Source organism: Rhinoraja longicauda, chromosome 35 (genome assembly GCF_053455715.1).
Source record: "Rhinoraja longicauda isolate Sanriku21f chromosome 35, sRhiLon1.1, whole genome shotgun sequence".
Taxonomy (NCBI): Eukaryota; Metazoa; Chordata; class Chondrichthyes; order Rajiformes; family Arhynchobatidae; genus Rhinoraja; species Rhinoraja longicauda.
In genome coordinates, this window is record NC_135987.1 from 9,937,777 (window position 1) to 9,960,097 (window position 22,321).

A 22,321-nucleotide genomic window follows, 5' to 3' on the forward strand; every position below is an offset into this window, starting at 1 on the left:
CCTCGATTAAGAAGTTAATGACGTGGGTTGAAGATTAGCCGGCATGGAATTAACATGAGCTAATCTTGTCACTTCAGCTTGTTTTATAGAGATAACGGAAGTCCAATTCAAATTCTCTCATCTGTAAATCAATTATGGATTCACCACCCTCTGACTAAAGAAATTCCTCCTCTTTTATCTTTCCTTTATCTTTTCTAAATGTATGTCCTTTTATTCTGAGGCTATGGCCTCCGGTCCTAGACTCTCCCACTAGTGGAAACATCCTCTCCACATTCATTCTATCCAGGCCTTTCATTATTTGATAAGTTTCAATGAAGTCCCCCCTCATCTTTCTATACTCCAGCAAGTACAGGCCCAGTGCCTTCAATATTGCCTTCAGTGCTTGTCATATTATTCTATTTATATTTTGCAGCAATTTTTTTTTTGGCACAGTCTTTTTGAAATTTTGTGTAACTTATATATAATTCGTTTTTATGTTTTCCGAGTCTGTGACAGCTGTTACTTGTAAGATTTTTCATTTTACATGCACCTCACTGTGCAAGTTCAAATGACAATAAACTTGAATTGATTTTTGTTGAATGTCATCCTTCTAGTCAAATTATTATACACAGATTAGATTGACATGGTAAGGCAGTGCCATGAAGTAATGTGATCCTGAAATGTAATGCATGTGCAAAAGGAGGTTGTTAAGATAACAGATCAGTTTCCTGTACAAGTGAAGCAATGCATCATCAAAACATGGAGGTTCATAAGTGCATGTAATAGGAGCAGAAATAAGCCATTTGACCCATCAAGTCTACTCTGCCATTCAATCATGGCTGATCTATCTCTCCCTCCAAACCCCATTCTCTTGCCTTCTCCCCATAACTCCTGACACCTGTACTAATCAACAATCAATCCCTCTCTGCCTTAAAAGTATCCATTGACATGGCCTCCACAGCCTTCTGTGGTAATGAATTCCACAGATTCACCACCCTCTGACTAAAGAAATTCATCCATCTTCCTAAAGGAACATCCTTTAATTCTGAGGCTATGACCTCTGGTCCTGGACTCTCCCACTGGTGGAAACATCCACTCTATCCAGGCCTTTCCAGGTTATTCTGAACCTTTTATAAAACTGGCACGAACTCAGCTCAACTACTGTCTCAGTCAGTCCTTATGCAAGGTCTCAACCTGAAACATCAGCGAACCCTTTGTCTCCGCAGAGGCTGCCTAACATGGAGTTCCTGCAGCAGCTCGTTTTTATGCAGATTAAGAGGACACATAGCAGTGGTGTTTGAAATTATGAACGGTATTTAAGAATTAGACGTGGAAAAGGCTGTGTTTTAATTGAAGAGGCTGTTTCAAGTGAAGATGGGACATTTAAAAGGCAGGCTTTTCATTAGTCGAAGAAGACCTCAGAACCATCTGAACCATTCCTATCCATCTATCCAAATATCTTTTTAAAGTTGTAATTGTATTTGCATCTACAGATTCCTCTGACAACTTGTTGCAGCTGTGGATTGCCCTTTGAGTGAAAGTGGCTCATGGGGCCCCTCTTAAATCTCTCTCTTACCTTAAGCCTATGTCGTCATTTTAGAATTCTCTTCTCTGGGGAGAAGACTATAAGCATCTTATGCTCTTAAGAAATATATCCCATCTTATCCATCCATTCCCTGCAACTCGAGCCACAAGTCCAGGTAACATCCTGGTGAATCTCTTCCAACTTAATGACGTCCTTCCTCATGCAGGACAAGCCCAACACATAGTACCCAAAGTATGGTTCATTAATGGCTTGTACGCCTGCATAATGATGTCCCAACCTTTGTACTCAGAACCTTTCCCAGTGAAGGCAATCATGCCAAAAACCACCTTCACGGCCCTGTTCACCTGAACCGCCCTGGTTGTATGTTTTACAATTAGGGGGCAGAGAAATAATCGGACTGGGAAATAAATTAGAATTTTTCTCCACAATATTATGATCTGGAATGATTAGATTAAAAGGCAGTGGATGTAAATTCAACAGTGACTGTCTAAAGGAAATGATATACCCATGATAAATCTTCAAGTTCAAGAAGTGAAAAGTAGGAGCAATTTGGAAAACATGATGAACGAAATCATTTCTATTTGTATTCTGCAATAGAATACAACATCTTCAGCGGGGACTTGGATAATAATTGTCCTGAAAGGTGAGGTAATGTTTTCTCTCTTAAAACATACATTATGCCATCCAACTCATCAAGACTGCTCCAAAATTTATTATATCATGACTCATGACTTAAAACTGTAATCCTTAAATCCTGTATCTAATAAAAATCAGGTGCACCGTTTTGAAATTTTCATTAAATCTTCCTCTAACCTTCCACATTCCAGAAGACAGAATGTTGGTATCCAATCATTGGTTTTACCTTTCTTTAGCCCCAATATTTGGATATATATCTGTGAAGACTTGCTGTGAAGCCATCCTCAAGGGCAATATTTACTTTGAAGCAGAGTCCGGAACAGAACAGATGTCAGTCCAAGGCCTGACAAAGATTTATGCAGCTAACGTTCCAGTGCTTTTGAGATCAAAGTCAGCATTTCCTTGGGTTTTTAAATTATTTTTAGTCCCTTTCTGTACCTTTAAATTTCAAAACATGGTATTCCTAAACCCCTTTAATTTTGGTACCTAGATTAGCAGTATTTTGCAAAATATTCTGCCTATCTTCCTTTGTTTAATGTGGGCGGTCACATTACCCAACAGAAGTCTAGCTGCCAGTTTGTTCACTGGCAGCCTATTCCTGCCACTTCAGCAATAGCAGCCTAAGCAGTTTGGTTGAACATTGTATTGCTGTGTGATGAAGCTGTAACCTGGGGTTTTATCAAGGTGCTTCCTGATTACAGCACTGCCGAGATCAATTATTTCTGATTGGGTCTCTGTTCCCGCTGTTGGAGCCCGTCTAGTGCGGACATTTTCTCTGGGGACACCAACATGGGCAAGAGTTTGCAGCCTAATTATCTGCTCACTTGTTTAAACTATTCCAACCCTAGGTTAGGAGCAATAATAGGCCATTTGGCCCATCAAGCCTGCACTTCCATTCATCATGATCACAGCTGTTCATCTTGCTAAGCTTTATTTTCCTGTCCTATTCTTACTTTGATTTTTTTTTAATCCAGTCGTCAATGATCGCTCTTTTGAATAAGTGCTGTGTACAGTTTTAGTCCCAGTATATTTTTCATACTTCATTGGAGACGGTCCAAAGAAGGTCCACTCAGTTGATTCCTGGCAAAATGGGATGATGCTTGAAAGGAGTTTGAGCAGACTGACCCTATTCAATTACTTTAGAATGACTCATGATTTTACTGAAGTACAAGATTCTGATGGGGTTTAACAAGGTATATGCTGAGAATGTGTTTCTCCTAGTTTTAGTGGGGTATGGGGTGTGACAACTAGAAGTGGATTGCATTATTCCAGAAGAAAGGGCGATTAATTTAAATTGGAGATGACAAGGAATGTATTTGGAATTCTCTGTCTCCTCTTGTCAATAGAGCTTTATTTGTCACATATGCAACTGCACAGTGAAATTGTTTTTGCATATATTGCACACGTGGGTACTGCCATTTGTGCAACAGTCGTTAAATATATTCAAGGTAGAGCTCTGTGGACCTTTCCACAGAGTGAGTCGGAGTATGAGAGAACGGGAAAATGTTGTTGAAGCCAATTATCCTTTTACTCTTGGCTCTTGAGTTAACCAAGATTCAATGTAATTACAGTAAAACTGGGTATCCTTTCTCTATCAATTTGTGCAACAATTTTGTTTGAAACTCAATTCAAAGCAGTAATTTGGATTTTTGCGTTGAATGACATTTGAATATATATTTTAAAAACTATTCTACACTGCGCACACAAAACAAAGATCGGCTTTATTTGCGTTGAAGGTAAATCTTTCTAATCTCCATTATCACCCCGTCCCACTCCACTGGCCTCATTTTTCTTAAGAACGAGGCCTTTGCTTTTGCATTTATTCACAAAATGCTGGAGTAACTCAGCAGGTAAGGCAGGATCTCAGGAGAGAAGGAATGGGTGATGTTTCGGGTCGAGACCCTTCTTCAGACTGATGTCAGGAGGGCGGGACAAAGGAAGGATATAGGTGGAGACAAGAAGATACAGGGAGAACTGGGAAGGGGGAGGGGAAGGGAGGGACAGAGGAACTATCTAAAGTTGGAGAAGTCAATGTTCATATCGCTGGGCTGCAAGCTGCCCAAGCAAAATATGAGGTGCTGTTCCTCCAATTTCCAGTGGGCCTCACTATGGCACTGGAGGAGGCCCATGACAGAAAGGTCAGACTGGGAGTGGGAGGGGGAGTTGAAGTGCTCAGCCACCGGGAGATTAGGTTGGTTAAGGCAGACTGAGCGAAGGTGTTGAGCAAAACGATCGCCGAGCCTGCGTTTGGTTTCGCCGATGTAAAGAAGTTGACTTTAAGGCGGACTGAGCGAATCAACCTGATCACCCGGAGAAATTTTCACTCACGATCCAGATATCTATTTTTTGGTGTAATTTGCCATGTCGTAGCTGGTGCAAGTTGAAGTTGTTACTTTTAGGATTCAAATAGAAACAAAATTACTGGGAATGAATGAGTAGGTGGATGCTATGATGTAGATTAACCTTATCTAATGCATAATTAAAATGCAAAGCTATATTTTCTAATGGTATATTTTTGTCTCTTCCTCAGTCTCCAACTAAAGCTGTGTATAATGCCAGACACTGGAATCAGCCTGAGGCGGAGGAGCTCCCTTCAACACTGTCACAACCTAACAACGCAGCAGGGAGTGCCACAAGCAAGCAGCCACTGGCAGCGCAGTCTCAGACAACACTGGTGAGTGTCCATTATTGGTGCAGAAATCCAGAACGTGCCTCTTTGTCAAGTGGCATTCTTAATAAACACCGTTGCCCTTTATGGATGGTGCTGGAGGGTGTTTGAAAGCTAAGCTCTGGTGTTGGTCTCTTCCACAGGGTGGTGTGCAAATGGAATGAGCTGCCGGAGGAGGTGATTGAAGCAGAAACTATAACAACATTTAAAAGGCATTTGGACAAGTGCATGGATAGGAAAGGGTTTGGAGAGATATGGGCCAAACACAGGCAGGGGGGACGAGTGTAGATGGGGCATGTTGGTTGGCATGGGCGAGCTGGGCCAAAGGGCCTGGTTCCATGCTGTATGACCCTGACTCTATGACTCTAATGTAAGAAATGCACATTTTTTACTTGGTGCCCTTACTCCTGTGTTCTTGTGTGACTACTGGAAAGACATCTGTCAATTCTCCAGATGTTCATTTGGCTCCTTGCTGCAGTTTGCTCCATTTAATCTGTGCCGCAGTTTCTCGTACACTCTTTCATAAAGAGAAGACACATTTTTTGCCTTTTTCTCACCACTTATTATCGTGGCAAAATCTGATTACTTTAGTGTCACCAAACTCCACCTTGTTTGTACATGTAGAGGTTTCAATGCAAAAAAAAGCCGTTCAGTCCAATCAATTCATGATGACATCTAACTTCCTCGAGGACATCACAGCCATCTGCTCTCATCCCATTTGTTTTGTTCCACATTCCTTCCATTCATTTTTCCAATCTAATTTGGAATGTGGCTGCTGTTCAGCCTTGCCTTCTAGAGTCATATAGCATGGAAACAGGCCCTTCAGCCCAACTTGCCCACACCGACCAACATGTTCCATCTACACTAGTGCCACCTGCCTGTGTTTGGCTCATATCCCTCTAAACCTGTCCTATCCATGTACCTGTCTAATTATTTCTTAAGCATTGCAATAGTGCCTGCTTCAACTCCCTCCTCTGGCAGCTCGTTCCATACACACATCACCATTTGTGTGAAAAAGCTACCCCTCAGATTCCTATTAAATCTTTCCCCCTTCATCTTAAACCTGTCCTCTAGTTCTCGATTTCCCCTACTCTGGGCAAGAGACTCTGCATCTACCCGATTTATTCCTCTCATGATTTTGTAGAGACCTCTACTCTCAACATCAAAATTTATTTATTCTGCCTTCTTCTGATCCTCTCATCTCTATTCCTTCATTTGTTCACTGGAATTCACTGGGAACATCTACTTTTAACGACTTAATAGTACTCATATTGTCCATTAAAATTGAGGCTGAATTGGTGACAGCTCTTTCAGATGTTCGTGGGAAATGATTAATCTTTGATAAGATTTAACTTTGAAACTGGAATCGCTAACATTCAGCAGGGAGGAATGCATTGTTCTTTCCTGTGTTGTCACTTTCTGACTAAGTTTAAAAAAAATAATCCTTGTGTAGTGGTTGGTTTCCCTTCTAAGATTTGAATTGAAATCCTTGCTTGGTTTCTGAAATAAAACATAAATGTAAAAATCCTCAACAGGTCCACATGCCAATACTGCAAAACAAAACCACATTATAATAAGCTTTCAGGAGATGAAATGTCATTGATGTGAAACATCAGTTAACTGCCTCTGTCTGTGCCAACACTACCTGAAAGACTATTTTCAGCATTTCCTGTTTCCTCTGCAGTATTTTGCTTTCTCGTTTCCAATATTAAGAATACTTACTCTTGTTCTGCTGCCCATGTACTGACAACTTTGCACTATACCTTTTATGAACGTAGACCTGTTTCAGATGATCAGTCAGTGCTGACTACAGTGATTAACGCCCAGCCGGTGACCTACTTGCAGCTGAGTTATGGCTAAATGCCATACGACTTGCCTTTACACAACTTAACACTGAGCTTGAATTTCAGCTTGACTGTCTTTCTGGGTGATCTTACAATCAGTCTTCTTCCCAAGCAGATATTTATCTGGATATTTTTTTAAAGTTTATTCTTATAGCTGCTACTCTTTTATTACTTTGCCAGATGAGGGTATTATTTATTGCTCTGGCTTAATTAGAAGGAAGTGGTAAACTGTTTCCTTGAACCGATGAAGATAGTCCTTCAGCATTGTTGTGGATCGAGTCTAGCTGATATGTTCAACGTTGTCTGAAGAAGGGTCTCGACCCGAAACGTCACCCATTCCTTCTCTCCTGAGATGCTGCCTGACCCGCTGAGTTAGTCCAGCTTTTTGTGATATGTTCAATGTTGTCCATCCATTTCTTGACTTTTCCCATTTCCAGGGCAATAGGTGTCCTATCTGAAGAGAAATTTAGTAGACTAGGACTCTTGCAGGATTTAAACATCACTGGCAAGGCCAACATTTATTGCTCACTAGACCAAGAGAACCCATTGGGCCCAAATCTCTCCTGCATTGGTGCAGCACCCTCTCCTACCCCCCTCCCCCTCCCTTCCCCACTACCCCTTCCCCCTCTCCATCCCCCTCAACCCCCCTTATCCACCCTCCCCCTCAACCCCCCTTATCCACCCTCCCTCCCTCCCTCCCTAGGAGATAGTTAAACTTTAAAATGTGAATAACTCCAATTTCAATGAAACTACTTGCATTACCATTAAAGCAATGACGGTGAGTAAGGTGGGCCTAAAATTGTCAAGCTATCGTGTACCGTTCAGTCACAAATAAACAAACGAACAAGAGTTTTAGTATATAGCTTGCTGCTTTTGACCGAGAATTGATGGTGAGCCACCCACAACGGTGTGGCTTGCTAGACCACTTGATATTGGTTTATTATTATAACGTGTACCGAGATAGAGTGAAAATCTATCACACTATACATGAGCACAGTCAAGCCATATGCAAGTACAACAGATCGTGCAAAGAGGAAAATACCACAATTTAGAATTATAGTGTTACAACATTATAGCTTTGTACAGAGAAAAAGTTCAAGGTCAGCATTGTGATAGGTTGGAAGAGCGGGACCACCCCCTTGTATTATGACAGTACTGTTCAGTAGTCCGATAATTGTGAGGAAGAAGCCGTTCCTGAATCTCGTGGAACGTGCCTGATGGAAGAAGGGAGAAGAGGGAATGACTGGGATGAAAAAGGTTCTTAGGTTGGCTGCTTTCTCAACGCATGCATGAAGTGTAGATGGAGTTCATTGTTGGGAGGGTGGAATGTGTGATAGACTGGGCTGCATCCCCAACACTGCAATGTTTTGCAGTCTTGGGCAGAGCTATTGCCAAACCAGGCTTTGATGCAGCCCTATAGTGTTAAAGAGTCAATGGAGCCTTGCTGACCTTCTCTAGTCTTCTCAGGTAGAAGAGGTGTTGGTGTGCTTTCTTGACCATAGCTTCAATATGGTTGGTCCAGAACAAGTTGTTGGAGATATTTACGCCTAGAAGCTCTAGAAGCACTGGCACCATTAATGCTGATTGTGCTATGTACTCCACCTCGCTTCCTAAAGCCAATAACTAGTTCCATCATCTTGTGACATTGAAGTAGAGGTTGTCTTGATACATTCTATCTTCTTCCTGTACTCCAATCGTCATTGTTGATCTCTGGCCCACTCAGTCGTCATCTGCAAACTTGTAAATGGAATTAGACCAGAATGTGGCCACAGGGTCGTGAGCACATAGGGAGTATAGTAAGTATCTTCAGAGAGCATTTGAATTAACCAGATTGGTGTATCTGGAATCAGGCTAAATAAGTATGGCCTACTCTGGAGGTCACAGTCTTAGAACAAGAGACGGGCTATTTATAACTGAGATGAGAGGGAGAAATCTGTAATTCTTTATCTCAAAGGCCAATGAATGTTTTTATCAAGTTTGGTCAGTTTTCTAAATATTAAGGGAGTTGAAGTATATGGGAATAATGTCAGGAATTGGCACTGACATAAAAGATCTGGCATGATTTTAATGCTGACAGACCACTCTCAAAATGGCCGGGTTACCTGCTGCTGCTCCAAGTTACTATATTTCCTTGAATTTAATAATTTTTGAAGTTGAGGCCTGAATACCTGTTTAGTTTAACTATGCTCTGGCTGTATCTTTCTTCTACATCTTTCTTTGATATTCCTTATCAATGGGCATATGCACTTTCCAATTCTATGGTTTCATTAGAACAGGAATAAGAGGAAGAGTAAACCATTTGGCCCCTCATGCCTGCTCATCATTTGGCACTGTCACAGCTGATCTTTTACCTCAGCACCGCCGCCCTGCATTAATCTCATGATTCCTTTAATAAACTCTTGAATCTCTTGATTCCTTTAATAAACTCTTGATTCCTTAATAAACTCTTGAAACTACAAATTATGGCACCACTTTGCTACAATTCTCATTTTTTTGTGAGCAGCCAGATCAATATTATGACATTTCACAAAGAAAATAACTGTTAAAAGAAAATCCTGACGTCAAATTAGCAAGATAAATATATATTTTTAAATATGAACATCAAGACCCATTTTTCTGATCTTGGATTTTCATGGCGGGTATCTCAAAGCCCGCCACAGTATTTAATTAGCAAATAACTCAGTGTAATTGCAGCTCGTGCCATACCACGTTCACTACTACATTGCAGTCTTGTTTGTGGCACATAGTTGTAATTTGATGTTTGAGAGCAAGTTTCACATAGCAGCGAGCATAGTTATAAATTATGTATAACGCAGTGTTCCAGCATTTTATTTACTTTTCAATAACTAACCAGATAAAGTAGGATCATGGCCACATCTTGGGTTTCATGCTGAACAGCTCACGCATGCCAATAATAATCCAAAAAAAGCATTTCCAAATCTAAACTTGGGTTATTTTTAGACATAATTGGACTCCTTTATGCCACAAATGATTTTCCTGCACTCTGCACCATACATAATCTTCATTGAGAAGAAACAGTGGGTGGTATAATGGCACAACAGATCTTGCCTCACAGTTACAGCAACCAGAGTTTGTTCTTGAGCTTGCAGGATACAGATATAGAGACAGAGGAGGCTGCAGAAAGAGCGGAGTCAGATCACAGTAACCCCAAAAAAGAGCCAAACTGCAGATACTGGAATCTAACAAAAAAAAGAGAAGAACTCAGTGGTTTAGCCAGCATCCGAGAAGGGAAATGGGCAGTCAATGTGACGGGTCGAGATCCTGACAACTGGATTTGGGAGGGGAATGAGAAGAACTGATGGGTATGTAAAAGGGAATGGATTACAAATAAAGAATTGGGTCAATGTGATTACTGTGATGGACTGAAAGGCTCTTGTTTTTCATAAAGTGTGAAATAACAGAGCTAAAGAAAATAAGGAAAATATTGACTTGTCATTTAATGTGCTTTATTTTTAGCGTGATCTTCCTCTTTCTAAACAAGTGCCAATTATTTTCAGTTTCATTTTCAGTGTGGTTAAACATTTACCATAACATTCTCATCATTACAGTTGATGAGACCAGTTGCATAACTGATGGGTTACATGCAGTAATTGAAGCTTTCTCTGTTTGCACCACTTTTGTCAGCCATTTTCTTCTTAACCTGGTTATATTTTGGATTTTGCCCATAGGTCGTAGCCTCCACAAAGGAAACTGCTCAGAAGGATGAAGGAGTTTTCAAAGCGCCTCCTCCTCCTCCCCGCGTGATCAAAACTGTGACCATCCCAACCCAACCATACCAAGACATTGTGACTGCACTGAAATGTAGGAAGGAAGATAAAGAGGTATTGGACTCATCTCCTCTCAGATTAACTTGGCTGATAAAATTGTACTTGGAGGTTGGCGGGGATTTCTGCAAAGCTTGCCGTCAGTGAATGTTTATCCAAGCTGTTCTCTTTTGCAGTGTTAAAACACAAAATATTTTGCGTTGCTCATAAGTTGTGTGATCTTAGTACAGTTTACATTGTATTGACAATCTAGTCCCAAATACATATGAAGGAACTGCAGATGCTGGTTTAAACCAAAGAATAGATACAAAAAGCTGGAGTAACACAGCAGGACAGGCAGCATCTCTGGAGAGAAGGAATGGGTGATGTTTCGGGTCGAGATCCTCCTTCAGACTGATGTCGGGGGGGGGGGGGAGGAAGATAGATAGATAAGGAATTGTGAAGGTGTGAAAATAGGGCAATGGGAATAGAGAGTAAGGAAAATGTAGAATAGATCATTGTTAGCTGGGAGAAGGTAACAACAAAGCAAACAGATAAAATGTAGTCGGAGACTGGTCCAAGAACTAGGAACGGGGGGAAAGGATTGAGAGAGATCGAAAGCAAGGGTTACTTGAAGTTAGAGTAGTCAATGTTCATACCGCTGGGGTGTAAGCTGCCCAAGCGAAATAAGAGGTGCTTTTCCCCTAATTTGCGCTGGGCCTCACTCTGACAATGGAAGAGGCCCAGGGCAGAAAGATCAGTGTGGGAATGGGAAGGGGAGTTAAAGTGTCCAGCAACCGGGAGATCAGGTAGGTTCAGGCAGACTGAGTGGAGACGGTCAACTAAACGATCGCCGAGTCTGCGCTTGGTCTCGCCGATATTCAGGAGTCCACACCTAGAACAGCAGATGCAGTAGATGAGATCGGAGGAGGTGCAAGTGAACCTCTGCCTCACCTGAAAAGACTCTGGGGGTCCTTGGACGAAGTCGTGGGAGGAGGTATGGGGATAGGTGTTGGATTTCCTGTGGTTGCAGGGTAAAGTACCTGGGGAGGGGGTGGTTTGGGTGGGAAGGGACGAGTTGACCAGGGAGTTGCTGAGGGAGCGGTCTCTGCGGAAAGGGGTGGAGATGGGAAGATTTAGCTAGTGGTGGGATCCCTTGGAGGTGGCGAAAATGTAGGAGGATTATGTGTTTAATGTGATGGCTGTGGGAAACTCAGCAGGACACCATGCACCGCACAGCCTTGGCTAGCTTTGGGAAGAAGATCTCGAAGACACACGACTGGTTTGAGGCCAAGTCGATCGAGATGACACCCGTCATTGAAGCCAAGCGCGCCGCCCTAGCAGTGTACAAGCGATCAGCCAACGAGAAGAACCTGCAGATCCTCAGGGCTGCCAGGAGCGAGGCTCAGCAGACTGCCAGGCGTTGCGCTAATGAGTACTGGACACAGCTTAGTGAGGACATCCAGAAGGCCGCCATAACAGGGAACATCATGGGAATGTACGATGGCATTAAGAAGGCACTAGGACCAGTCCAGAGCAAGACAGCCCCCCTCAAATCCTCCACTGGAGAAGTAATCACAGACAAATGCCAGCAGATGGAGAGATGGGTAAAACACTACTCCGACCTCAACTCGAGAGAGAACACTGTGTCCCCCTCAGCCCTTGACGCCGTCGTGTTCCTGCCGACCATGGATGAGTTAGATGGAGAGCTGACGGTAGAAGAGCTCAGCAAGGCCATTGACAGCCTGGCCTCAGGCAAGGCCCCAGGCAGCGACGGGATTCCCCCTGACCTGATCAAGCACTGCAAGACTACCCTACTGCTTCCTTTGCATGAGGTCCTCTGCCAGTGATGGACCGCTTCTATTGGGCTTGCAAGGACTTCAACCATCAGCCTGAAGAAGATGAACGTCCTGGAACAGGATACAGAGGCACCGCCTGTCATCACCATCGACGACTACAAACTCGATGCCATCCATCAGTTCATGTACCTCAGCTCCACCATCACTGACAACCTCTCCTTGGACACAGATATTGACAAGAGGATCGGGAAGGCAGCTACAACTCTCGCTTGCCTCACAACTCGAGTGTGGACCAACCCAAAGCTGAGAGTGAAGACAAAGAAAGCAGTCTACAACGCCTGTGTCAACAGCACGCTGCTGTACGGCAGTGACATGGAATACATATGCCAGACTGGAGAGAAGACTCAACACCTTCCACCTTAGAAGCATCTGCCGTATCCTGGGTATATCCTGACAAGACAGTGTCCAACGCCGAGATTCTGTCTCGCGCTGTCCTTCCAAGTATGTACACTCTACTCAGGCAGTGCAGACTGTGGTGGCTGGGCCATGTCGCATGGAGGATGGCCGTATTCCAAAAGACATCCTCTATGGCGAGCTGACATCTGGGAGGAGAACCATCGGCTGCCCCCAGCTACATTAGAAGGATGTCTGCAAGAGAGATTTGAAGGCGCTCAACATCGATGTGGAGTCCTGGGAGTGCCTTGCAGCTGACCATACGAGGTGAGAGGTACCCTGAACCAACATCTCAAAACGGGGGAAGAGAAACTGATGAACGCAACGGCAGACAAGCGGGCACGCAGAAAGGAGCGCAGCAACCTCAACAGACCAGAGACCACATACAAATGTGACCTTTGCGGCAGAGACTGTCACTTCCGCATTGGTCTCTTCAGCTACAAGCGACGCTGCTTTAGCCGAGGTGTGGAGCAAGCAGCCAACTAGGATGCATCACCCATGGTCAGCCATGACCGAGGGGCCTAAGAAGAGAAGATGGGGTGGAAGGGAGGACTAGGGGGACTCTGTCTCTGTTAACGTCTGAGGGGAGCAAGAGGGCAGCTGCGGAATATCGAGGAGACCTTCGTGGGGGCCTCATCTATGATTGCCTTAACCAAGTCTTGTGTGCCAAATTAACTCTAGGAGTGTTGTGCCCAGTTTTGGTCATTCTGCTGTAGAAAAGATTTTAAGCTGGAAAGAGTGCCGATAAGATTTACAAGGCTGTTGCCAAAACTTGAGGGCCTGAGCTCAGCGAGAGGTTGAGAAGGCTAGGACTATTATTTTAAGCGCAGGAGGATGAGGGGTGATCTTATAGAGATGTTCATGAGGGGAATAGATGGGGTAGATCCACAGTCTTTTCCGCAGAGTAGAGGAATCAAGAACCAGAGATCATAGGTTTAGGCTGGGAGGGGAAAGATTTAATAGGAACCTGAGGAGCAACTTTTTCCACTTGGAGGGTGGTGGGTATATGAAGCGAGTTGTGAGAGGGGGTACTTGAGGAAGGTACTATAATTTTTTTAATACATTTGGTATGTGGATATAAAAGGTTTAGAGGGATGTGGGCCAAACGTGGACAGGTGGGACGTGTAGATGGGACATCTGGTTGGCATGGGCAAGTTGGCCGAAGGGTCTGTTTCCATGCTGTCTGACTCTGACTCTATCTTGCATTTAGCTAAATACTGATATACTGGTTTGTTTTGTATTTCAGTTGTACACTGTGGTCCAGCACGTGAAGCACTTCAACGATGTGGTGGAATTTGGAGAAAACCAGGAGTTTACAGATGACATTGAGTACTTGCTCAGTGGATTGAAGTGCTCTCAGCCTCTCAACACACGCTGCCTTAGGTATGTTGCTGTGCACAGAGTCTCACTGTTTAGGTGCTCTTCATATTGATTGATGTATTCTTTGTGATTATTCTTTTCAATATACAGCAGATTTGGTTGGCGTCAATATACAGCAGATTTTACCTGCACTGTGAGTGATTGAGGAAGGAGATTAATGTATTGGTTGTGCAGAAAATGGCCTAGTTTGTCACATGCCAAAAAGCTCTGCCAGAACTAGAAATTATTATCTTGCCGATTTATCGAATGGGTTCACTCGTGTATTCTGGTTTCAGGGGGGTTAATATTTCATCAAATTAGATTGTAAGTTCAAGTCTCGCACTGTAATATATTTATAATGTATATATTTATGCGTGTATACTCGAGACCTTTGGACAGGTACATGGATAGGAAAGGTTTAGAGGGATATGAGCCAAATACAGTGTCCTCCATAATGTTTGGAACAATGACCCATCATTTATTTATTTACCTCTGTACTCCACAATTTGAGATTTGTAATAGAAAAAAACACATGTGGTTAAAGTGCACATCAGATTTTATTAAAGGGTGTTATTGTAGTGGCCTGGCGGAGGCCAGAGAAAAGGCAGAGGTAGAGGGCGAGGAGCTCCCGGTCGAACGCGCTGTAATGCCGTTGGGCCCCGCTGAGGTGCCTGCTAAAGAAGGCGAGTGGCCGCCAACACCCGTCGATGTGCTGCTCTAGCACCGCACCGACCGCCACCTCAGAAGCGTCCACGGTCAGGGCGGTTGGGGCATCCTCCTTAGGATGGACGAGCATCGTGGCCCTGGCTAGGGCCTCCTTAGCCTGCTCAAAGGCCGCTCCTGCTTCGTCGTCCCACTCGACCTCCTTGCGGCGACCAGCCATGAGGTGGAAGAGTGGGCGCATAGTTCTGGCCACCGACGGCAGGAAGCGGTGATAGAACGAGACCGTCCCAGCGAATTCCTGCAGGCCCTTGACAGTGGTCGGTCGGGGGAAACGGCGGACAGCTTCGACCCTGTCCGGAAGAGGTACCACCCCTTGTGGGGTCCTCAGCGAGCTGAGAACGGAGGTCGACCGGGAGCTGCCGCAGGTAGGCCTGCTTGAATAAGAAACAGGGCGGGTGGTTGCCCATAAGGGCGAGCATGTCCTCCAGAAGGGCCGACGGCCGTCGGTCCCCGAGCCCCCCCTGGCTCATAACGCGAGTTGCCCTCTCGGCGTCGCTGAGGCCGAACCTCCTGATAAGGAGTTCTTTAAGGCCCTTATATTTGTCATCCGCGGGGGGGTCATTAAGGTAAGGCTTTACTCGCCTTGCTGTCGCCTGGTCCAGGGCGCCGACGACATAAAAGTACTTCGTCAAGTCGACGGTTACCCCTCGCACAGCAAACTGTGCCTCTGCCTGCTGAAACCAGACCTCAGGCTCTTCGGTCCACAGGGTCGGGAGTTTGAGGGAGACGGCCTCGAGGTCGGCAGGACCGGGTTGCACGAGGTCGGCAGGACCGGGTTGCACATTATCGTTTGACATCACTACGTGTGATGTCCGTCGAGGTCACCAATGTAGTGGCCTGGCGGAGGCCAGAGAAAAGGCAAGACGCCAGGCAATGTTTAGTAAGATTCTTTTATTAGGCTGTGAGCTCCTGCCCACAGCGTAGTTCTCCTAGGGATGAGGAACGCCTTCCCTTGGTCTGGCTTTTAACCCCTTTCGCCTGTCCGTCACGTAACGAGGGGGCTGACCCAAGGAGTGGTCTGATCCGCCACAGGACCCCCCCCAAGAACCGGAGGTACAAAACGGACAGGAGGGCGCACGAGGCGACCAGCCCGGGTGCGCACCATGACCGGCGCAGGGACCGGCGACTGACCGACAGGTGGAGGGGTCATAGCAGACACTGGAGGGGGTAGCTTGGACGGGGGGCGACCGCGCGGGCGGGGCTGTGCAACCGGCACCGGCCGATCAATGTCCACGTGTGCCGGCTTCAGCCGTGCGACCGAAACAGTCTCTCTGCGACCCCCCATGTCCAGAACGAATGTGGCCGAGCCGTGTTGCAGGACCCGGAAGGGGCCCTCGTACGGCCGCTGGAGAAGTGATCGGTGTGCGTCCCTGCGCAGGAACACAAACTGGCAGTCCTCCAGAGCGGCAGGGACGTGTGGCTGGAATGTCCCATGACGTGACGTGGGCACAGGTGCCAGCCTGCCCACCGTCTGCCGAAGACGTTGCAGGGCGTCAGAAGGCTGCTCCACTCGACCCTGCGCTGGTGGGATGAACTCCCCGGGAACCGTCAAGGGGGCCCCGTACACCAACTCGGCGGAGGAGGAGGCCAAGTCCTCCTTGGGTGCGGTGCGGATCCCCAGCAAAACCCACGGCAGGGCGTCCACCCAGTCTGGGCCCGTGAGCCGAGTCTTCAGGGCAGCTTTCAGCTGGCGGTGAAAGCGTTCCACCAACCCGTTCGACTGTGGATGGTACGCCGTAGTGTGGTGTAGGCTGACACCCAAGAGTCTTGCCATGGCCGACCACAGTTCCGAAGTGAACTGTGGCCCCCGGTCGGATGTAATGTCCAGTGGCACCCCGAACCGGGCGATCCAGTGCGCCGCCAAGGCCCGCGCGCAGGTGGCCGTCGAGGTGTCTGCCAGCGGAATTGCCTCCGGCCACCGCGTGAAGCGATCTACCACAGTGAAGAGGTGGGTCATGCCCCGGGACGGCGGCAGCGGCCCTACGATGTCCACATGAATGTGGTCGAAGCGCTGCCGAGGGACACGAAACTCTTGCAGAGGCGCACGCACGTGTCGCTGGATTTTTGAAGTTTGGCACGGGATGCAGGTGCGTGCCCAGTGTGCGACCTGCTTACGCAGCCCGTGCCACATGAAACGGGAGGATACAAGGGCCACCGTCGCCCGAATGGAGGGGTGAGACAGCCCGTGGAGCACCTCGAATACCCTGCGACGCCAGACGACAGGGACGATGGGCCGCGGCAGGCCAGTGGAGGTGTCGCACAACAGTGTTGTATCCCCGGGGCCACAGACAATGTCCTCGAGCTGCAGGCCGGACACGGCTGTACGATAGGCGGCCATCTCCTCGTCCCCCAGCTGTGCGGCTGCTAGGGCGGAATAGTCGATCCCCCCGGCCATTTGTAGGACGGCGTGGATCGCGGGTCTAGACAGGGCGTCGGCCACCCTGTTGTTTTTTCCCTCCACGAACCGAATTGAGGTGGTGTATTCCGACACATAAGCCAATTGTCTCTGTTGCCGCGCAGACCACGGATCCGAAACCTTGGCGAACGCAAAGGTGAGTGGCTTGTGGTCTGTGAACGCGGTGAAGGGTCTCCCCTCTAGGAAGTACCGAAAGTGGCGTACCGCGAGGTAGAGGGCGAGGAGCTCCCGGTCGAACGCGCTGTAATGCCGTTGGGCCCCGCTGAGGTGCCTGCTAAAGAAGGCGAGTGGCCGCCAACACCCGTCGATGTGCTGCTCTAGCACCGCACCGACCGCCACCTCAGAAGCGTCCACGGTCAGGGCGGTTGGGGCATCCTCCTTAGGATGGACGAGCATCGTGGCCCTGGCTAGGGCCTCCTTAGCCTGCTCAAAGGCCGCTCCTGCTTCGTCGTCCCACTCGACCTCCTTGCGGCGACCAGCCATGAGGTGGAAGAGTGGGCGCATAGTTCTGGCCACCGACGGCAGGAAGCGGTGATAGAACGAGACCGTCCCAGCGAATTCCTGCAGGCCCTTGACAGTGGTCGGTCGGGGGAAACGGCGGACAGCTTCGACCCTGTCCGGAAGAGGTACCACCCCTTGTGGGGTCCTCAGCGAGCTGAGAACGGAGGTCGACCGGGAGCTGCCGCAGGTAGGCCTGCTTGAATAAGAAACAGGGCGGGTGGTTGCCCATAAGGGCGAGCATGTCCTCCAGAAGGGCCGACGGCCGTCGGTCCCCGAGCCCCCCCTGGCTCATAACGCGAGATGCCCTCTCGGCGTCGCTGAGGCCGAACCTCCTGATAAGGAGTTCTTTAAGGCCCTTATATTTGTCATCCGCGGGGGGGTCATTAAGGTAAGGCTTTACTCGCCTTGCTGTCGCCTGGTCCAGGGCGCCGACGACATAAAAGTACTTCGTCAAGTCGACGGTTACCCTTCGCACAGCAAACTGTGCCTCTGCCTGCTGAAACCAGACCTCAGGCTCTTCGGTCCACAGGGTCGGGAGTTTGAGGGAGACGGCCTCGAGGTCGGCAGGACCGGGTTGCACGAGGTCGGCAGGACCGGGTTGCACATTATCGTTTGACATCACTACGTGTGATGTCCGTCGAGGTCACCAATGTAGTGGCCTGGCGGAGGCCAGAGAAAAGGCAAGACGCTAGGCAGTGTTTAGTAAGATTCTTTTATTAGGCTGTGAGCTCCTGCCCACAGCGTAGTTCGCCTAGGGATGAGGAACGCCTTCCCTTGGTCTGGCTTTTAACCCCTTTCGCCTGTCCGTCACGTAACGAGGGGGCTGACCCAAGGAGTGGTCTGATCCGCCACATTATACACTTTGGTTTCAGCATGTAGAAATTACAGCTGTGTTTATACATAGTCCACCCCCCCCCCCATTTCAGGTTTGTATTAAAAGAAGTGTGTGTCTGACCATCTTGTCAAGTTAAATTTTCTTTCCTATCTGATCTTCTGGTTGATGTTCCTTGCATTCAGGCAGATGATCATGCTGGACCATTTGTTGTCTGTGTTACACTGTGCCAGTACAGTTGACACTGGTGAAGCATGACAGTATCAGGAGGTTGAAATTATTGTTGTGCTAACTCTGCTGATTCAGTATTGGAAGCAGATTGGCATGGAGGCAACCCTGCACGCAGCCATCAATGTGTCAGAGAGGCACTGGATAGAAATAGATTTAAACCATCCGTCCTTTAGTCCTTGTAATTATGCTAAAACCTCACATGCTGTGGGATTCTGTGATCATGTTCACATCATTCTGTACTCTCTGTTACAGATCATTCACCTTGTTTAAAGTCTAGTTTAAAACCAGTTACTTTTGTGGTTGATTGCATTTCAGCGATGATTTAAATGTTTGTGTATTAAACTGCCAGTAATCTGATATATATCACCGCAGTGAGCAAATCTCTGCTTAGTCATTGTGTACCAATTAAACACAGTACCTGGCAAATCCAGTTTGGAGATGACTAAAAATAACTTTGTGGCAGTCGCACTCAGCTCACAGTGGAACTTGGTACTGTATCTTGTTTATTGGGTTGCCAAGTAATTGTTTTACAGATAATCTTGCTTCAATGGAGAATTTGTTTTTGGAAGAGATGATGGCGCAGTTCACTTTCAATCAATTTAGCAGTATTAGTACACAGTATCTCATTGTACATCAATGCCAGTTAATATGTAATGCGTTGTGTTATATCAGTGCCAGTCGTACTTAAAAGGCCACGGTTAATCAGTGCCAGTGTTTTCTATCTTGAATCCATGTGGCTGTTTATTTAAAATATTATCCAACTGGTTGGAAGAAGTGTAAATGAATTGCTGTTTCCTCTTGATGAATTGGGCAGCACGGTGGTGCAGCTATAGATTTGGTGCCTTACACCACTGATAGCACCACAGACCCGGGTTCGATCCCGACCACAGGTGCTGTCTGTACAGAGTTTGTACATTCTCCCTGTGACCGCCAGGATTTTCTGAGATTTTCGGTTTCCTCCCACACTACAAAGATGTACAGGCTTGTAAGTTAATTGGCTTGGTCCAATGCAAATTGTCCCTAGTGTGTGTAGGATAGTGTTAATGAGCGGGGATCGCTGGTCGGCGCGGACTCACTGGGCCGAAGGGCCTGTTTCCGCGCTGTATCTAACAAACTAATTTCTAAGTCTCTGAATGGTGGGAAGGTAAAAGATTTAAAGAGCAAGTGTTGTATCTGACATGCTTGCATAGGAAAATGCTGTGAGAAGGGGAGTTGCTTGTGGATGCAGAATAGCAGAAGCATTCGTTCCTTCGAATGCTCAGAGGGCTGGAAATAAGATGTGGAGACAAGAGACTGTAGATGCTGGAATCCAAAATGAAAAACGAGCTACTGGAGGAATTCAGTGGGTCGAGCAGCATCTGCAGAGGAAACGGAAAGTCGTCACTTTGGGTCAAAACCCTTCACCTGGACCAGTCAAATGCCCATTTCCCTCCACAGATGTTGCCTGGCCCACTGAATTCCTCCAGCAACTCTTTTCCTGCAGGATATATGTTGAAATTCCATTGAAGGGGAGGACAAGGGAAGCTCGATTCCAACTGTAAGAGAATAGGAGTGAACAGGAAGTGAATACACAGATTAACCTTGTCATACCCCTGGAGAAACAGGATGAAAAGAGGTGTACTCGAGTTACCTGTGGGAGTCGTCAGGATTTCAATGGGTATTGGGTGGTAGTGTGAACTGTGCGGAAGATGCTATGAGGTTGCAGGGTGACTTGGACAGGTTGTGTGAGTGGGCGGATGCATGGCAGATGCAGTTTAATGTGGATAAGTGTGAGGTTATCCACTTTGGTGGTAAGAATAGGAAGGCAGAGTATTATCTGAATGGTGTCAAGTTAGGAAAAGGGGACGTACAACGAGATCTGGGTGTCCTAGTGCATCAGTCACTGAAAGGAAGCATGCAGGTACAGCAGGCAGTGAAGAAAGCCAATGGAATGTTGGCCTTCATAACAAGAGGAGTTGAGTATAGGAGCAAAGAGGTCCTTCTGCAGTTGTACAGGGCCCTAGTGAGACCGCACTTGGAGTACTGTGTGCAGTTTTGGTCTCCAAATTTGAGGAAGGATATTCTTGCTATTGAGGGCGTGCAGTGTAGGTTTACTAGGTTAATTCCCGGAATGGTGGGACTGTCATATGTTGAAAGACTGGAGCGACTAGGCTTGTATACACTGGAATTTAGAAGGATGAGACGGGATCTTATCGAAACATATAAGATTATTAAGGAGTTGGATACGTTAGAGGCAGGAAACATGTTCCCAATGTTGGGGGAGTCCAGAACAAGGGGCCACAGTTTAAGAATAAGGGGTAGGCCATTTAGAACTGAGATGAGGAAAAACTTTTTCAGTCAGAGAGTTGTGAATCTGTGGAATTCTCCGCCTCAGAAGGCAGTGGAGGCCAATTCTCTGAATACATTCAAGAGAGAGCTAGATAGAGCTCTTAAGGATAGCGGAGTCAGGGGGTATGGGGAGAAGGCAGGAATGGGGTACTGATTGAGAATGATCAGCCATGATCACATTGAATGGCGGTGCTGGCTCGAAGGGCCGAATGGCCTCCTCCTGCACCTATTGTCTATTAATTGCCAACTTATTCACTGAAATGCATCGGGATGTATCAAATAGAAGAGTCGCCCACTGTGCATTTGAAAATGAGAATACATTGGAAATGGGTAACAAAATTATGAAACCTTCAGAGGCATGAGAATTTCTTCTCACCTTTGATTCCTCCCACTTCAGATAAATTAAAGCTCAAGTCAAGTTTATTTGTCACATACACATACAAGATGTGCAGTGAAATGAAAGGCCACCCACAGTCCAGCAATAGAGCAATAACAAATAAACAATTTCACACACAATCACAACCAACACGTAGCTATGAGCACTCACATGGGTTTTTGCTGAAACATTTTAGTGTATTGAATTTGGTGCTCAGTGTGGTCTCTGCATTTGAGAAACCAGAAGATTAGGTGGCTCCTTTGCTAAATATCCTGCAAGAATATTTTCTGTTGACTGATAATATTCCATTTCACTTCTACTTTGATCTTTCAGTCTTTGGCCTTCAACGCCCAGTGTATGCTCAAGGAACAGCATCCCATCCTCAAGTTGGGCACGTTCCTGCCTTCAGGAGTGAATGTTGAACTTAATTTCAGATTTACATTTTCTCACCTCTTTGTACATGTACATGTTTCAGTTCACATCCATTCCAACCCTTCCCTCAATCTTAAAAAATGCTTGTTTTCTCACATCTCCAATTATGATGTTGTCCTAGACCCAAAAAACTGACTCTTATTGCTCCAGAGCTGCGGTTTGACCTGCTGCGTGCACACAGGACTTTGCTTTTGTCTCTCATTTCCAGCATCTGTGCTTTTTTTGGTTCCAGTGTATAAAGGGCCTGTCCCACTTAGGCGACTACAGGCGACTAGGCTGTTACCACATGGTTGCTGGGGTGTCGTCCGTACGGTCGTGAGTCGTCTCCAAAGAGTTGTAGCGTCTTTCTGGTCGCCGCTTGATTTTCAGAATGTTGAACATTTTTCAATGACAGTGGGTTTAATGCCAATGATCGTAGCTTGACGTATCCTGAC

The 22,321-nt window shown here is 46.5% G+C and overlaps 1 protein-coding gene across 3 annotated transcripts in view; it reads left to right on the forward strand.

Annotated features, from left to right (window-relative positions):
- Positions 1 to 22,321, forward strand: part of LOC144610075 (wings apart-like protein homolog) — a 149,364-nt gene that overhangs the window by 79,064 nt on the left and 47,979 nt on the right. For all 3 annotated transcript variants that reach the window (XM_078428601.1, XM_078428602.1, XM_078428603.1), the window contains exons 5-7: positions 4,692 to 4,835; positions 10,363 to 10,515; positions 13,936 to 14,072. In XM_078428601.1, coding sequence (XP_078284727.1) covers positions 4,692 to 4,835; positions 10,363 to 10,515; positions 13,936 to 14,072 — 434 coding nt within the window. The remainder of the gene's footprint in view (positions 1 to 4,691; positions 4,836 to 10,362; positions 10,516 to 13,935; positions 14,073 to 22,321) is intronic.